Below are 13946 nucleotides of genomic sequence, written 5' to 3'. Positions count from 1 at the left end.
GTGATAAAGTTTCCCTCATCAGCTCATTCACCTAGATGTCATCGTGTCAGGCAGATCCAGACAGGGATTGGCAGCCTGTCTGGATATAGCAGCTGCAAGACATGTTCACCTGCAACACTGCATTAAGTTAGCTGGATAATGCTGAAAAGCTGCTATTTAGACGCTTTTCAGCATTATCCAGCTAACTTAATGCAGTCTTGGAGGTGAACATGTCAGCTGGAGATGTTTGTGTGAGGCCACAAGTCCTGTCTCGTGCCTTATTTTCACTTCTAAACTGCAAAGAAGCTCCTTTGTATAAAAGTGCTGACTGAGCAGTCTGCTGTATTCTTCTTCTTTGAAATGCAGCATCTTCTGGTACACATTTAGCAGAAATTTAGCAGCAAGCTTCCTGTTTGGAACGCTTCTATGTAAGGGTGGGTAGGTATAAATGAGATCAATTTCTTCAGAGTCTGTAGGTCAGCAGCACAAAGCTGCTCAGCTTTGTACAGTGAGAAAGGACTGACAAGAAACAGAAGCATTGATTTTTATAATACTGTATCTGCTCTTAGAAAGTTCCAAACTATAAGTAGTACTGATTTTAATGGGTATGCTTTGTGGTTTGTCTGATGTGAGTACAATAATGCTTTCTAAGTCTGTTAGCTATAATTAAACTCTGTTTATTACTGTAGCAGGTGTATTCTCAGCAGGCTTGGCTCCAGCTGCTTTTGTGCCAAACCCATACATTATCAGTGCTGCTCCTCCAGGTACTGACCCGTACACTGCAGCTGGATTAGCTGCAGCAGCCACCCTAGCAGGTAACTGAACACTTTCTTGTGTTTATCTTGATAATTTCACTGAATGAAATTGGAAGAAACAAAAACAAACAAAAAAAAACCTGAGATCCATCCTATATATTCTTTGTAGATGTATTTCTAGGAAAATTGTAGAGAAATTGACATTTATAGATTTGATGCTTTTCACTCTGTAAAAGGAATTCAGTTCTTGTTATATGTGCATTCGGAACATTTATTTCCCCTGGACTTCTGCATGCAGCAATTAGGTTTCTCTGTTCTGAAAAAGCTTACTGTTAATAAGATTATTAGTGACATTAGTAGAGTCTTATTTTCAGAAGATGAGACAGCTAGCGTTTCCTTGCATGTTTTTACTCGGTGCATTAGCTTTCTAATTCCACATTTTCTCCTTCCCAGTGAGCATGAGACGGGGCTCCAGTGTGCTAACAAGTCCCAGACTACACATGAGCCCTAAGACCAGGAAAATCTCTTTTAAAGTTGATGCTGCTGAGAAACACAGCAGAGTATTCAAGTCCTAGCTTGGTTCGCGTTTGAGCACCAAGCTGTTTGAAAAATACTAGATCTCCAGTTAATGTTTTCACAGGGAAGGCAGTACAAAGAGTGTATTGTATTTATTTTGATTGTGTGCAACACAGTGATATAAAATTATCCTTCTGTGAGTTCTACTTATCAGTAGGTTAAAAGGTAAGTACAGGATCAAGCACTCTGAAGAGTGTTGTGTTCAGTTGGCAGGGAGGCAGAGGCAGCAAGTCTTAGTAAGTTGCTGCTGGAGGATGAATTTGGCTCTTTCTGTGATGTCCTCCTTCCAACCATGGAAATTAATTTTGAGCATGCTTTGATTGAGCTTTGATCACCATACGTTTTTCATTTTATCACTTGAATCTCACAGTGTTATTTTTTCATAAAGAAGGTATGGCTTCATATGAATCCTTTAACCCGTATGTTAATGTATCATTTTGACTATCATCTGAATTTTCAAATACCGATTTCTGTTTTGGCATTTAGAAGACAGATCAATGAGGGATGCTGCAAACAGTGTAAACAATTATTTTAACTGGCTACATTAGATGGAATAATCAAGTGTTCTGGTTTTAGGTCCTGCTGTGGTTCCACCTCAGTATTATGGTGTTCCATGGGGGGTGTATCCAGCCAATTTGTTTCAGCAGCAAGCTGCAGCAGCAAATACCACAGCAAATCAACAAGCAGCTTCCCAGGCACAGCAGGGACAGCAGCCGGTACGTTCTTCGTGTAGAGGAGACATGCCTTTAAATCCTTTCTTGAAGCATTTTCAGTCTATAGAGATCAGATTCCAGAAGACGTTACTTAACTCAAGTGTTGTTCTGCTGTATCAGTATTAATATATCACTGATTAACTTAGTGCTTGGTTCCTCAGAATTTCTCAATTTCCTTACATTGCTGATTATTGTAGTCCTGTTTGCTGCACTGTTATGATTTTACCTGTCTAGGTAATTGTGTGTGTAGTTGCTCACATTTTAAAACAAAATTTAAAACTAATGTAGCAAACTGACATGACTGCAGGAAAAGAGATGGAGTGGTTATTTTTGTTACAGCATCACTATGTCATGTTATTTTTGCCTTGGTAATCATGGCTAAGCAGTTGCTGCAAGAATTTATTGCAATTTTCTTTAAATGAGTTTTAAATATATTTATTACTTTTCTACTGTTAGTCTAGATGCAGTTTTGAAGCCTTTGTGAGGCACTTGTACAAACACATGGCGTTTCTCCCCACAAATGAAAACCCTGGATGTTATTATGATGTTATGCTTGATAGATACTGGAATGAACATTATTATTAGCAGTGGAGTTAACTTCAGTACTGTTATTAGGAATTTGATATGTAAGTGACTTTGAGTTACCATGAAGAAGTTATCACTGTTGTACTACCCAGGTGGAGCTGTCTTTCTGCTGATTGTGGTTATAGTTTAATGTGTATTGTCTCTCCAGTGGGCTTCTGCCTTCTCTGTAAAATTAATATCCACTTGGAATAAGTTACACATAACATATTGTGTGGGATATATTGTAAATAGTTTTCTCTTATTTTGGACCTGGAAAGAGCTACTTAAGCCAAGGGGAACAAAGTAGTTGCAAGAACTTAGATTGCTTCTCAGTTTGACTGATTATCAGTAGTGTAAACAAATAATAAGTTATTTGTAAGGGAAGGACAAGCGTTCAGTTACTAGATAATCTGAATCATAAACGTTATCAGCCTTCCAGATTTTCTTCTTTCCTTTATCCATTGATACCATTGACACAACATAAGTGAGATCAGAGCAGGGCACGTGCGTTGTCATGACCATCAGCAGATTAGTTTATGCTTTTTATTATTTATATTTAAATGTTCTTGAAACTGATAAGGTGGAGTATTCAAATAGAAAATAGCATCAGATATGCAAAGAAACTGTTCTGAGCCTTTTGCAGCATATAATGGACTTGCTTTCTTACCTCTGAAGTAAGGATATCACACTGGTCTTTTTCAGGTTCTGCGTACTGGAGCAACTCAGCGCCCGCTTACTCCCAGTCAGGGTCAGCAAGGGCAGCAGGCAGAGTCACTTGCAGCAGCTGCAGCAGCAAATCCAGCTTTGGCTTTTGGTCAGGGTCTTGCTACAGGCATGCCAGGTATGTTGAGAGAATATACCTGAAAGTTAAAATACTGGTGGTGTTAGATACCAGATTAACTATCAAAATCCTGCCATGCTTTTGGTAAGATGCTTAGAATTGAGTTGTATGTGGCTATGCATTGTTTATGTATTTGCACAGATTCTTCAAACACAAGGAATTCCTCTGCCGTTTTCTTTGCTCGTAAGTGTATGCACGACGGGTATCACAGGTAGTTTACAGGATAATTTCACATGGAATGAAGCAGTGCTCACTGTGTTACAAGGTCATGAATTGTCTAAATAGTCTGATGCACCATGAAGTAATAATTGATTTTTTTTTTTTTTAACCTATGAATGTGATAATATTTAAAATTTAAAAGTCAGAATCCAAAATTAGGAAATTTAGAAGGAAATTACTGATTAATTATGTCTGAAGATCATAATGTGAAGATCATAAGGTGAAATAACACCAAAGCTGAGGGGCTCTGATTTTTTTTTTTTTTTTTAGTGGGCATGGCTTCTGACATCAGAGTAGTATTACGTGTCTCAGTACCATATAATAAATGTGCCAGGTTGAAGTTCATCATTTTAAATGCTGGATAATTATATATAATTATAATATATTGTTAACCTGAGCAAAAATAATTTGGCCCTTCTTGAATGCCAAAATTAAGATTTTACATAGTTAAATCAAGTGAAGTTGATGATAGCTGCAAATGCATTTGACTTGTACAGGTTCTGTCCCTTGGTAGCATCTTTGCACCTCACAAAAGCCTCTGGGAAGGCCTGCAAACAGTTCAGCTTACCAGAGATGCTGTAGGTATCTTTACAAAAGCCTCAGAGGCTTAACTGCAGTTTTTGTGTGTGCATTTTGTCGTTTGATTTTTGTTTGTTTGTTTATTTATAGCTATTTAGTAGTTCCTGCTTTGCACGTGGAGCTTGAGGATTGTGGAGTGGCCCATGCAATTCCATTTCAAATTCTTCAATTCTATTACAACACATTACTCATTGCAAGGAATTCTTAAAAACTGGACAGTTTTCATTAAATGAATACACAAGTCAGAGTCAGAGGGTACACCCAAATTTCATCATATGATTAGTACCCATTTGTCTCTACAAATAAAAACGGGGGAGGGTTGCACTGAGCTTAAGACATCCAGGCTTGGGAATCTCCCTGGAACCTCGGCTGTATAAAGAGCTGTTGTGCTCTGTGAGGATGTAGCTCAAGCATTTGCTGTACAGAGGTTGCAGTTTACCCTTAAAATAGATGCCTAGCAGCTGGCCAGGTGAATCACTCTGAAGGTGTTATTGCCTGAATAGGCTAGGTCAAGTGTAACTTCAGTTATATTGCGTCCACACAGCTGTAGCTGTTGACATGGATGGATGTAGCATGCAGGTGAACATGTATATTAAGTTGTCTGAACTATATGCATAGAACGTTGAAGCCATCAGTTTCTGTTTATTGGCATTGCATATTCTATTACCCAGCATTTGAAGTGTGCCATTGCAGTGGGTAGTACTTTCTTGTAGCTCCAGGTGGTATTAAATAGAAGTCAAATTTAATTGTGGCAGGTATACGGAGAGCTAGGAGGTTGGCAAAAAATGATAAAGGTTATAGCATATCTAAATCCTTTACTGATAGGAAAATAGGTTCTGAATTTGATTTGTGAGAGGAAGAGCGCAAAGAGAAATCTGTGTCGGGACAGCACGAAGTAACCTTTAGCAGCACAGCAGGTGAACTTGGGAGAGTGAAGGCTGCAAGATTTAAGGAAAGAAGATAAAGAGCTGAATGAATTTTCAACTGTGTGTGCAGAGGAGAACAGCTGGATGTTGGGTACATTCAGAAGGAAGAAGCTGTAAATTTTCTATACAAAAAGGGAGGACTCAACGATGACTTGCAAGTTATGCTCCAGAGTAGGGAGAGAAGTATCAGGATGGTAGTGTTAAAAGGGGCAGAGTTGGCAATAGGAAGTGTCATATCTGTTAACTTGAGTAGAGAGAAGTGACAAAACTCTGACATACATTTGGCTTAAACCTGAGTCATCAGTGAGGGAAGGGAGCAGGAGCTTTCCAGTGGCAGACACTGAAGAAATTACTGGATGGATAGGAGCTACACAGAACTGGTTGCAAGAGCCAGGAGAGCAGATTTCCTCTTGTTCTCTCATTCTTTAAAAGCATTTAGAGTTTGTGTGAAACGAATGCAGAAAGTTTTTGAAGTGTGATTTTGGAGACCTTTGGAAATCATTTCAGTAAAACAGAACACTGGTAATCCAGTTCGTTTTAGTATTCCGCACTGATCTTGACACAATAAATGTAGATAGAGCAGTTGAGTTCTGAGATAAAAGATGTGAGGAGATGATTTGACAGAGAGGTAATACAAAATGAAACATGAGGAGAAAGGGGATTAGGGGGCACAAGACCTAGCAAATCACCATCATGCCTGTGATAAGCAAGAAAGCTGGGAAATAATGCCTGTATCTGTGCTTGCTTACCTGTTTGGAGTAAGGTGCAGAGTTTGTGGAATATTGTGTGAAGAGAGAGGGGAAAGCAGAAGTCTAAAGTTTTGTTTTGAGAGCTTCTGTTCTTCAGTTATTTAAATGAGATTACATCTCTGAAATCATATTTGTGATGACAAAGTGAATGATTTATAGCCTGTCTTTGAGGTTCCAGATGCCATTAGCAGAGTCTCCGCTATTTAACCAACGGTGTCTACATTTGTTCTAGGAGCTTGAGTATGAAAGGTCTACTATTCTGTGCTGGACTGTGTTCACTTCAGAGATGAGGAGTAGGGAAGCACCCATCAGTTCTCACACATAGCTTGGGTCTTCTGTGTTGGACTGTCTAGATACTGGTGACCCAGCATATTGATTTGAAACGTCTGTGACTGGTATAAGATAATGGCAAGCGTCAAGCATTTTGTAATGCAGAGGGCATAATGTAAGGTGCTTTTGTTATTTAATTCAGCAGTCATCCTATTCAGAAAAACTAAAACTAATGTATTTTGTTAGCATCAATCCCAGTACACATAATTACTGTAATACAGTGTAAATTTTCTGAATTGTTTTTTTTTATCTTCCTCTCACCCCAAGCATTTCACATTGGAAGATAGGCTCGTTTACGTTATCTAGGCCTGAAGTCGTATGAAATGCTATGTATCAGTTTTAGATGAGCAGAAGGGTGTAAATACGTGCTCAGTCCTTTTTTATATAGCATTATCCGGGGGTTTGAATACCTGGAGAGGGTAGGTGGGCTGAGCAAATTCTGAGTTCTGAAAATGTGATTTTCTGTGCTACAGTGATAACCGAAAGCAGGACCAACATGATCATACAGATTGAACATGCTATGAGTAAAAGTGTAAGCGGAGTAGGTAATTAAATATTACTGATGTATGCTGTGGTATGTGTGATATTTTTCCTGATATCACATGATATTCCAACACTCTTTTTTGAGTTCTCTGCTGAAATATACTAAACCAGGTAGCTGTCTGTCTCATATTTTCCCTAGCTTGGAAAATTAATAGCTTCAGTGGTGAAGACAGTAGAGCTGTGCAACTCAGTTTTCTAGGCAAAAGCAGTCAGTGGCACCTAGAGTTAAGATTTCCTACCCCATTTCATTGTAAGACCTTGCTTTGGTCATTTTTAACTAACTGAACTTCTGGACATACTGTGCAGAAAGTCTGTTTTCCTGTATTGCTGGTGAGGGAAGAGATTGCAGATGCTCCTGAAATTCAAAGTAGGTGGTGAACAGTGAGAACAGACATGTTCAGAATGCTAGTAATGACAACCTTTCATAACCAGTACTGTGCATTCATCTTGAACGTGAGATCAAACCTGAAGTTCTGGATTTTCATAGCTCCTCTCTTTGGTTAATACCTGAGATTTCTTTGTGTCTTCAGATTTGAAGATTTTGTTTCCTGCACAGCCACTGTGCTGCTGGCAGCTGTTGTTTTGAGCTCTGTTTTTGAAGCAGGCCACCTAATCAGCAAAGATTTTACATCTTGTTTTTAATACCTTGTTTTGAATACAAACTCAGGAGAACAGAATATGACTTAGGAGCCCGGTGATGAAGGTTGCTTCAGATAGAATGTGAGGAAAGATGCCCTCTGCTAGGCCTAGTTCTGAACATGCATACTGATTTCAACCAGTGTGCAAAATTTTGGCTTTTTTTCACTTTTTATTATCTTTTCCTTCATTCATGTCTTGTATACTGTTGTTCCCATTGCTTTTGTTTTTCTCTTTTCAAATTCTTCCTTTTTCTTTACGGGTTGCGACTCAACGGAGTGCAGTTATACTTGGATTACAGTTTGTGTTCTATTACACTGACCTAGACTAGATCATTTTGGTTCTGTTTAGAAGTATTCCTGCACATAGAACACACCTTCACTAATGTGTTTTTGTAGATAAACTTTTAAATGGGGACAGATAATGTAAGGAATGGCCAAATTTGCATTTAGCTCAGCACTTCAATTGTATAGATTTCAACACCTTTACAGGAGTACAATATTGGAATGTTTTAAATTGCTCGAAGAAGCTGATTCAGTAGTGTTCTGATCATGGCAACTTGCAGTGCTCCTGTACCTTTTCAATTGTAGGATTTGGAAACTTGACTTATTAACCTTGAAGACAAACATTCAACTTGAAATTGCTAAATCGAGTGACTGTTCTAGATTTTTTTTAAATGATACAGAATGTTTCTAAGATTTTAAAAGATTTTTGTCACTCTTTTCCAATATTAATAGTTTTTGTTCTTTTGATGTTTGATTGATGTTCTGAGAGACTATGGCAAAAATGCTGTTTTTCCCCTTACGGTTTGTTGACAAGATATTTCAAAGTTGACTATTCAAGACTGTGCATACTGCTAATTCTTGTATTCTGCATTGTGTAGGCTATCAAGTACTAGCTCCCACTGCCTATTATGATCAGACTGGTGCCTTAGTAGTAGGCCCTGGAGCAAGAACTGGCCTTGGAGCACCAGTCAGATTGGTGGCCTCAACTCCTGTTATAATCAGTTCTGCAGCAGCACAAGCAGGTAAGTATTTGACCTTCCATGCAGATTTCTTTCTTGTTTGTATGGAACCTTAGCAGCAGTGTTAGTTGACTAGTATTTCATATTGTTGATGTGGTTCATACACACCCTGTGAGGATTTCCAGTTGTGAAGGATATACCATGTGCTGTTTCTTATTGTCACGTCTGCTGTTTTATCATTTTCTCCTTTCCTCTGCCCATGCATACAACATGCACTTCTCATCACTCCTCAGAATGGTGTCCTCTAGGAAGCATCATTTCATTGCTTCGGCCTGGCAGAAGATGATGAAATACTCTAGGGTCTTGCTATGCTTTTCTTATGAAAGTTGCTAGTTTTCTGTTTTGTTTTTTTAATGAGAAGTATAGCAAGGAAAAATGTACAGAATGGATAAGCAGAAGAGGAGAATTAGTTACATGGAAAGTCTCCAGCTTTCTTTTTATTGGGGCAGAGCCTGGCCTCACTTTATTAAAACAACTGTATTTATTGTATTTATTAAATTAAAATCCAAAATATTAACACAAGATGAATTAAGTTATTCAGAAGATTAGATTTTAAGTTGATCTGTAAGCTTCTTGCTCTGACATTAGATGTCTTTGAATGCTAGCTGTAACTCTGCTACTGTGAATTTGAATATCAAAGTGCAGTTCAGTAAACAGTGATGTTTATAGGTTTACACTGAAAATTCCCTCCATTACATTACCTATCCTGCAGCCTTGATTAGCTTCTGACATATGCTGTCTTACTTTTTCTATTTCCTTGGGTAATTAAGACTGTATGATATCATAGATTTTCTTTTTTAATATGTGAATTTGTTTGTTTAAGAGGGATTCTTAAAAATAAGACTTAGACCTGAATAGTCCATTTGCAGTCAGAAATGTTTGAGAGAGTAATTATGATTGAAAACGTGTGTTTTACAGCTGCAGCTGCTTCAGCTGGAGGAACAGCAAACAATCTCACGGGAGCCACGAACGGTCTATTTCGGCCACTTGGTGCCCAGCCACAACAACAGCAACAGCAAACAAATAGTAGCCTACAATCCAATTCATTTTATGGCAGTAACTCTTTGACCAATAACTCCCCAAACAGTTCCCTTTTTTCACATGGTCCTGGCCAACCAGGAAGTACATCTCTTGGCTTTGGAAGTAGCAGCTCCTTAGGAGCAGCTATCGGCTCTGCACTTGGTGGATTTGGCTCATCAGGTAGGTTGGTAATATAGTGAGGAAATTGTGAGACGTGTGTGTTAAGGGCAAAAAGTGTATTTGTATCCAGATACGTGATATACACGTACATTTCCAAAAACAATGCTGAAAAAAGGGTATGGAAATTTAAAGCAAATTTTAGGGGAAGAAAAAGGGGCTTAAATTTGCTATACAAGAATAATTTTTGAAAAATACCTTCTAGTTGTAGATATCTCTAAAACAATTTTTTTCTGCTGAGCATTGAGCTTTGCCCCAGAACCTTGTTCATCCAGTAGGTTATTTTTGTTCTTTATTTGCAAATGAAGCATTCATTTTGTGTTTAAAGTACTGGTTGCTTTTAAGAATTGCATTCTTTTGTTATACTTCTCATGTTAGGAAAATTTCCCTTTTATTTATTTAATAAACTGCTTGTGATATTCTAAATTTGATGTAGTATTGCAGTACTTGTAGGTTTAGGCTGTGATCATGGAGAGCCTTGTTATCTTGTTAATTTCAGTAGATTTAATCTTAGATACATTTAAGCAGAGTTTGGAGCCTTACATTCTTGCAGCATATCTCCCTCAATATTATCAACCCATTTGTGTTATCAAAAGAAATAATTTTTAAAAAGTCATAATTTTGTATACTCTATGGCAGCAATTTATTCTCCCAGTTTTTAAATATGCAAGGTAGGTTTTCCTATATTTTAGAGTCAGTTTTAGTAAGAGGAATGAAATAGTCTTTTCTAAGCATTTCCTGTGGCTATTCATGTTACATTCTAAGTTACAGAACTGAATTGCTTACTGCTCTTATTACTTCGAAATAAGTGAACCCTACTTTTAATCCTGCACATCTTGCAGATAGGTAGAAATTGGGAGGAAAAAACAATAGTACTTGAACAGTATTTTTCAAGGCAAAATGTCCCACAGGAAATTAAAATATGTTGAAGTGTAGAAGTAGTGACTGCTATTACAAAGATAGCTTAGTGTATGGAAAAACAGAAAGAAAACCACACCCTTCAGTGCTAAAATGTGATACCTTTCATTTGGTACCAAAGTGGAGGTGCATGGTGACATCACATGGCTGCATTCCAGCACTGAGATTTTCTCAGTATTGTTTCTCACAAAATTATCCAAACATTTACTTGTTTTAACAAAGCTAATGATACAAAATCTAGAATGAAGTTCTTATGGTCCTCTCTGATCTTGAATTCAAATAGTGCCATCTTCAATTAAAAACAAAAGCCACTCAGCTACTCAGCTGTGTAGGGTTAATAATTTTCCATAGTATCACAGCAGGTAAATTTTATTGCCAGAATAATGGCACCAAGTGCTGTGTTTTGTACTACAAATTATTTCCTGAGCTACTGGTAGGTTTCAGTGAGTTCTCAGCAGCTGTATTTTGCTCTAGATAAACTTTTATTTCATTGATAGGTGTGGTCATAAAAATATCTGCATCGGTAATGCAGTGCACCCATTTCAGGTCTCTGGGTAGTATACTTTTAAGCCATGGAAGTCTTTATCCAGCATTATCACTAAGACCTCCATACAATACTGATTTTAGTTGCATATCTATCTAAGAAGAAATATAAGAGTTATTTATTGCTGGCACAAGAGATTATGCCGTTATCTGGTGGCAAAGTTCAGTTCTAGAGCTTTGTCCAAAGCCTTCAGCATAGATGACACATATTGGAATCTTGCAGCAGTGTTTGAGGTGATTTCCACATGGTAGTTTCCACAGAGAAGCAGGAAGCTCGTGCTTTTGTAGTTGAGAATTGCTGATGAAAGGTGCTATCCAAACCCTATCTACTTTTAGTAGTATTAATGCAGTAAAAGTATATTGAAAGTGCCTTCCTACTAAGTATAAGCTGTATTTGCCTTAACAGCCAATAAGTTTTTCTTATAACAACAACAAAGGCTTCTGAGCTGTAATGTATGTATGAATTGAACTGCACAGATTGAGTAAAAATCTTAATGCATGTTGAGGCAAATGAAGAACAAACTTCAGTTTTGATTTGCCAAAGCCTTGGCTTACCTGTAACTCTGTTAAGTGTTGTTGTAGGAGTTGAATGTCAGTTAGAGGATGTCCATGTAGACTGACAGGTGGCAGTACGGATCTTGTCCTTCTGCACCTTATGTGTTTGCAGTTGCTGCAGGGGGGAAAAAAAATAGCCTTGCAAGGGGAAAAAAAAAAAAGGTAAAGGGGAGATGTCCTAGCTGGCTGACTGATGAACAAAGTAGAAAATGGAAAGAGGCAAGCGTATGTAAATGGCTGTACGCATGTTGCCATCCTCTGTTTTTTATAAAGTTATTCATGCTCCACTTTAAAGATTCAGGTACATAAGGTACTGCAGCTTAACAGGCAACTGAGAATCGGATCAACTAGGGCAGCTTCCAGATGTCTGTCTACCTTTGGCTCGTAGCAGATGGGACTGCATTAGCTTAGTGGTAAGGAGGGCGTGGAGTTAATTCAATTTGTCTTGTTTCTTTGAGCTTTGTGTGTGTGTCAAGATGCAGTTCAACTGGTTCATGGTAACTTGTTAAGCTGCAGTATTCTAGCTGAATAAGAAACACTAAAGTTTAGCTTTTTTCCCCATAGCCAGTTGGAAAAACAACAATCCATTCTGTAGTACTGGATTAATGCTCACATGGTTCATCAACTGAGGCAGAACCTGGAGGCCTAGTCGCAAATCTTAAGATTTCTTTCAGCTGTTACCTTAATTTGCTCTTCTGATGTCTTAATCTCCTTGCCTAGTTAGTCCAGTATCTTTTCTTCCTTGCTTCTCCTCCAATATGTCTGCCTTACTAGTTTTCAGGCAATATTTATCTCCCCTCCCCTCCTCAGTATGTGTGTTTCTGCTTGTACTGTGTGATGTTCCCATTACCAGCTTACTGTTCCAGTCTCTTTGACCTACAGTCACATACACCTTCTGTAGCCTAACTTTTCATCAGATCTGCTTTCTTTTTCATCCTCGATTCTACTACTTTTGAAATTGCTTGCTAGTTTTCTTGCAGTCTCCCTGTTGGCTCCTTTGTCTGACCTTTTTCTCCTCCTGGTTTCTTTTTTTTTTTGCCTGGTCTATTTCTGCTGTTTGGTTTCTTGTCTCTGCATTTGAAGTAGATAACTTGCTTTCCACACTGCCTGATGAGTCTTCTGAGAACAAGGTGGAATCATGGACAACAGTTGGAGTCCATTTTTGGCATGGTACAAAAGCCTAGAAGTACAATTGCAGCAAAACCATTATTGACCATTTCAGACATGCCATGAATGGGCAGGAGAGTTTTCAGCTGTGAATCTGTACCAGATCTCTGCTGGTTTTCTGTGAAATGTGATTTCAGTAAGATTTTTAGTTCAAAGAGAGCACGCAAGTAAAGGTCTCCTATTGCTAGCATGTTATCTGAGTACATGAAAGCATTAATTTCTCAAATAATACGAGACTGGTTTATTTTCATAAAGGTGAAGCATCTTTCCCAGTTTCCTAAAATGGCTGTGTTGTTTGGGCAGAACTTCTTTGAATAATTTGATCCAAGCTGAAGCTGCCAAGGAAAACATTAGCAAAGTTGCTGATGTTAAAAGAAATCGCAGTGCCTCCAAGTGGAAGGTGTCAGGAGGCCTTTATGTTGGACCACGCTGTTGGCTTAGTATGAGGGTACCCTGATATGGGTAAAGATTATGGAAGTATAAATTTTGGCATTTCTTTAAGTTGAAGCATAAAACAATCTTTCTGATTCAGCTTATGTTACCCAGATAGCCATAATCTCAGTTCATTGATGTAATAATGTTCCAGTGTTTAAAATAGGCATTGTAGTTAACTATTACACAGATATGCAACAGATTGACTTTAACATTTCTAAAAACTTTCTGTTGTTCTCCTAATTTGTCCTAGACTGTTCATTGCCTTGCTGAATGATGCTGTGCAGGATAACCAGTCCTTCATTAATGCTCTGTTAGCCACAGCTTCTAGTCTCATTTGTTTTTCAGAAGTAGTGTTAGCAGTAGTTATGTTTTGAGTTTCTCACCTTAGTTTTCCTATCTCTGCTCTGCTTCTCTTCTTCTTAGCCTGCTCTGTCTTTATAGGATCTTTATAAAACCCTTCTTTTAAGAATCATTATTCTCTCAGGGAATTTTTAGTAGCCATTTTTTCCTACAGGTGAGGGGATCACAAACGAGGAGGTTCAGAAACAACCAAACAGCAACATAAATTATTTTCTGAACCCTTATAAGTAAGGAAGTTAGTTGCTTTTAGCCTTTTGCCTGTACTCAAGAATTGCTGTCTGTTAATTTCTGATGGAAAAAAATGCTTGAAGAGTTCAGTGGAAATATCTTTAGAACG

The 13946-nt window shown here is 38.1% G+C and overlaps 1 protein-coding gene across 7 annotated transcripts in view; it reads left to right on the top strand.

The window, feature by feature from the left end:
• PUM2 (pumilio RNA binding family member 2) overlaps nucleotides 1-13946 on the top strand; it is a 64991-nt gene that overhangs the window by 30008 nt on the left and 21037 nt on the right. For 5 of the 7 annotated variants that reach the window (XM_090136421.1, XM_031610972.2, XM_031610979.2 and 2 more), the window contains 5 exons: nucleotides 669-794; nucleotides 1887-2026; nucleotides 3290-3428; nucleotides 8294-8437; nucleotides 9353-9634. In XM_090136421.1, coding sequence (XP_089992547.1) covers nucleotides 669-794; nucleotides 1887-2026; nucleotides 3290-3428; nucleotides 8294-8437; nucleotides 9353-9634 — 831 coding nt within the window. The remainder of the gene's footprint in view (nucleotides 1-668; nucleotides 795-1886; nucleotides 2027-3289; nucleotides 3429-8293; nucleotides 8438-9352; nucleotides 9635-13946) is intronic. The other 2 variants (XM_031610974.2, XM_031610977.2) reach the window with 1 other exon arrangement.

This window comes from Phasianus colchicus, chromosome 2 (genome assembly GCF_987193195.1).
Source record: "Phasianus colchicus chromosome 2, bPhaCol1.hap1.1, whole genome shotgun sequence".
Taxonomy (NCBI): domain Eukaryota; kingdom Metazoa; phylum Chordata; class Aves; order Galliformes; family Phasianidae; genus Phasianus; species Phasianus colchicus.
The sequence above is the reverse complement of the archived record's forward strand: the minus strand, read 5'-3'. Positions and strand labels throughout refer to the sequence as shown.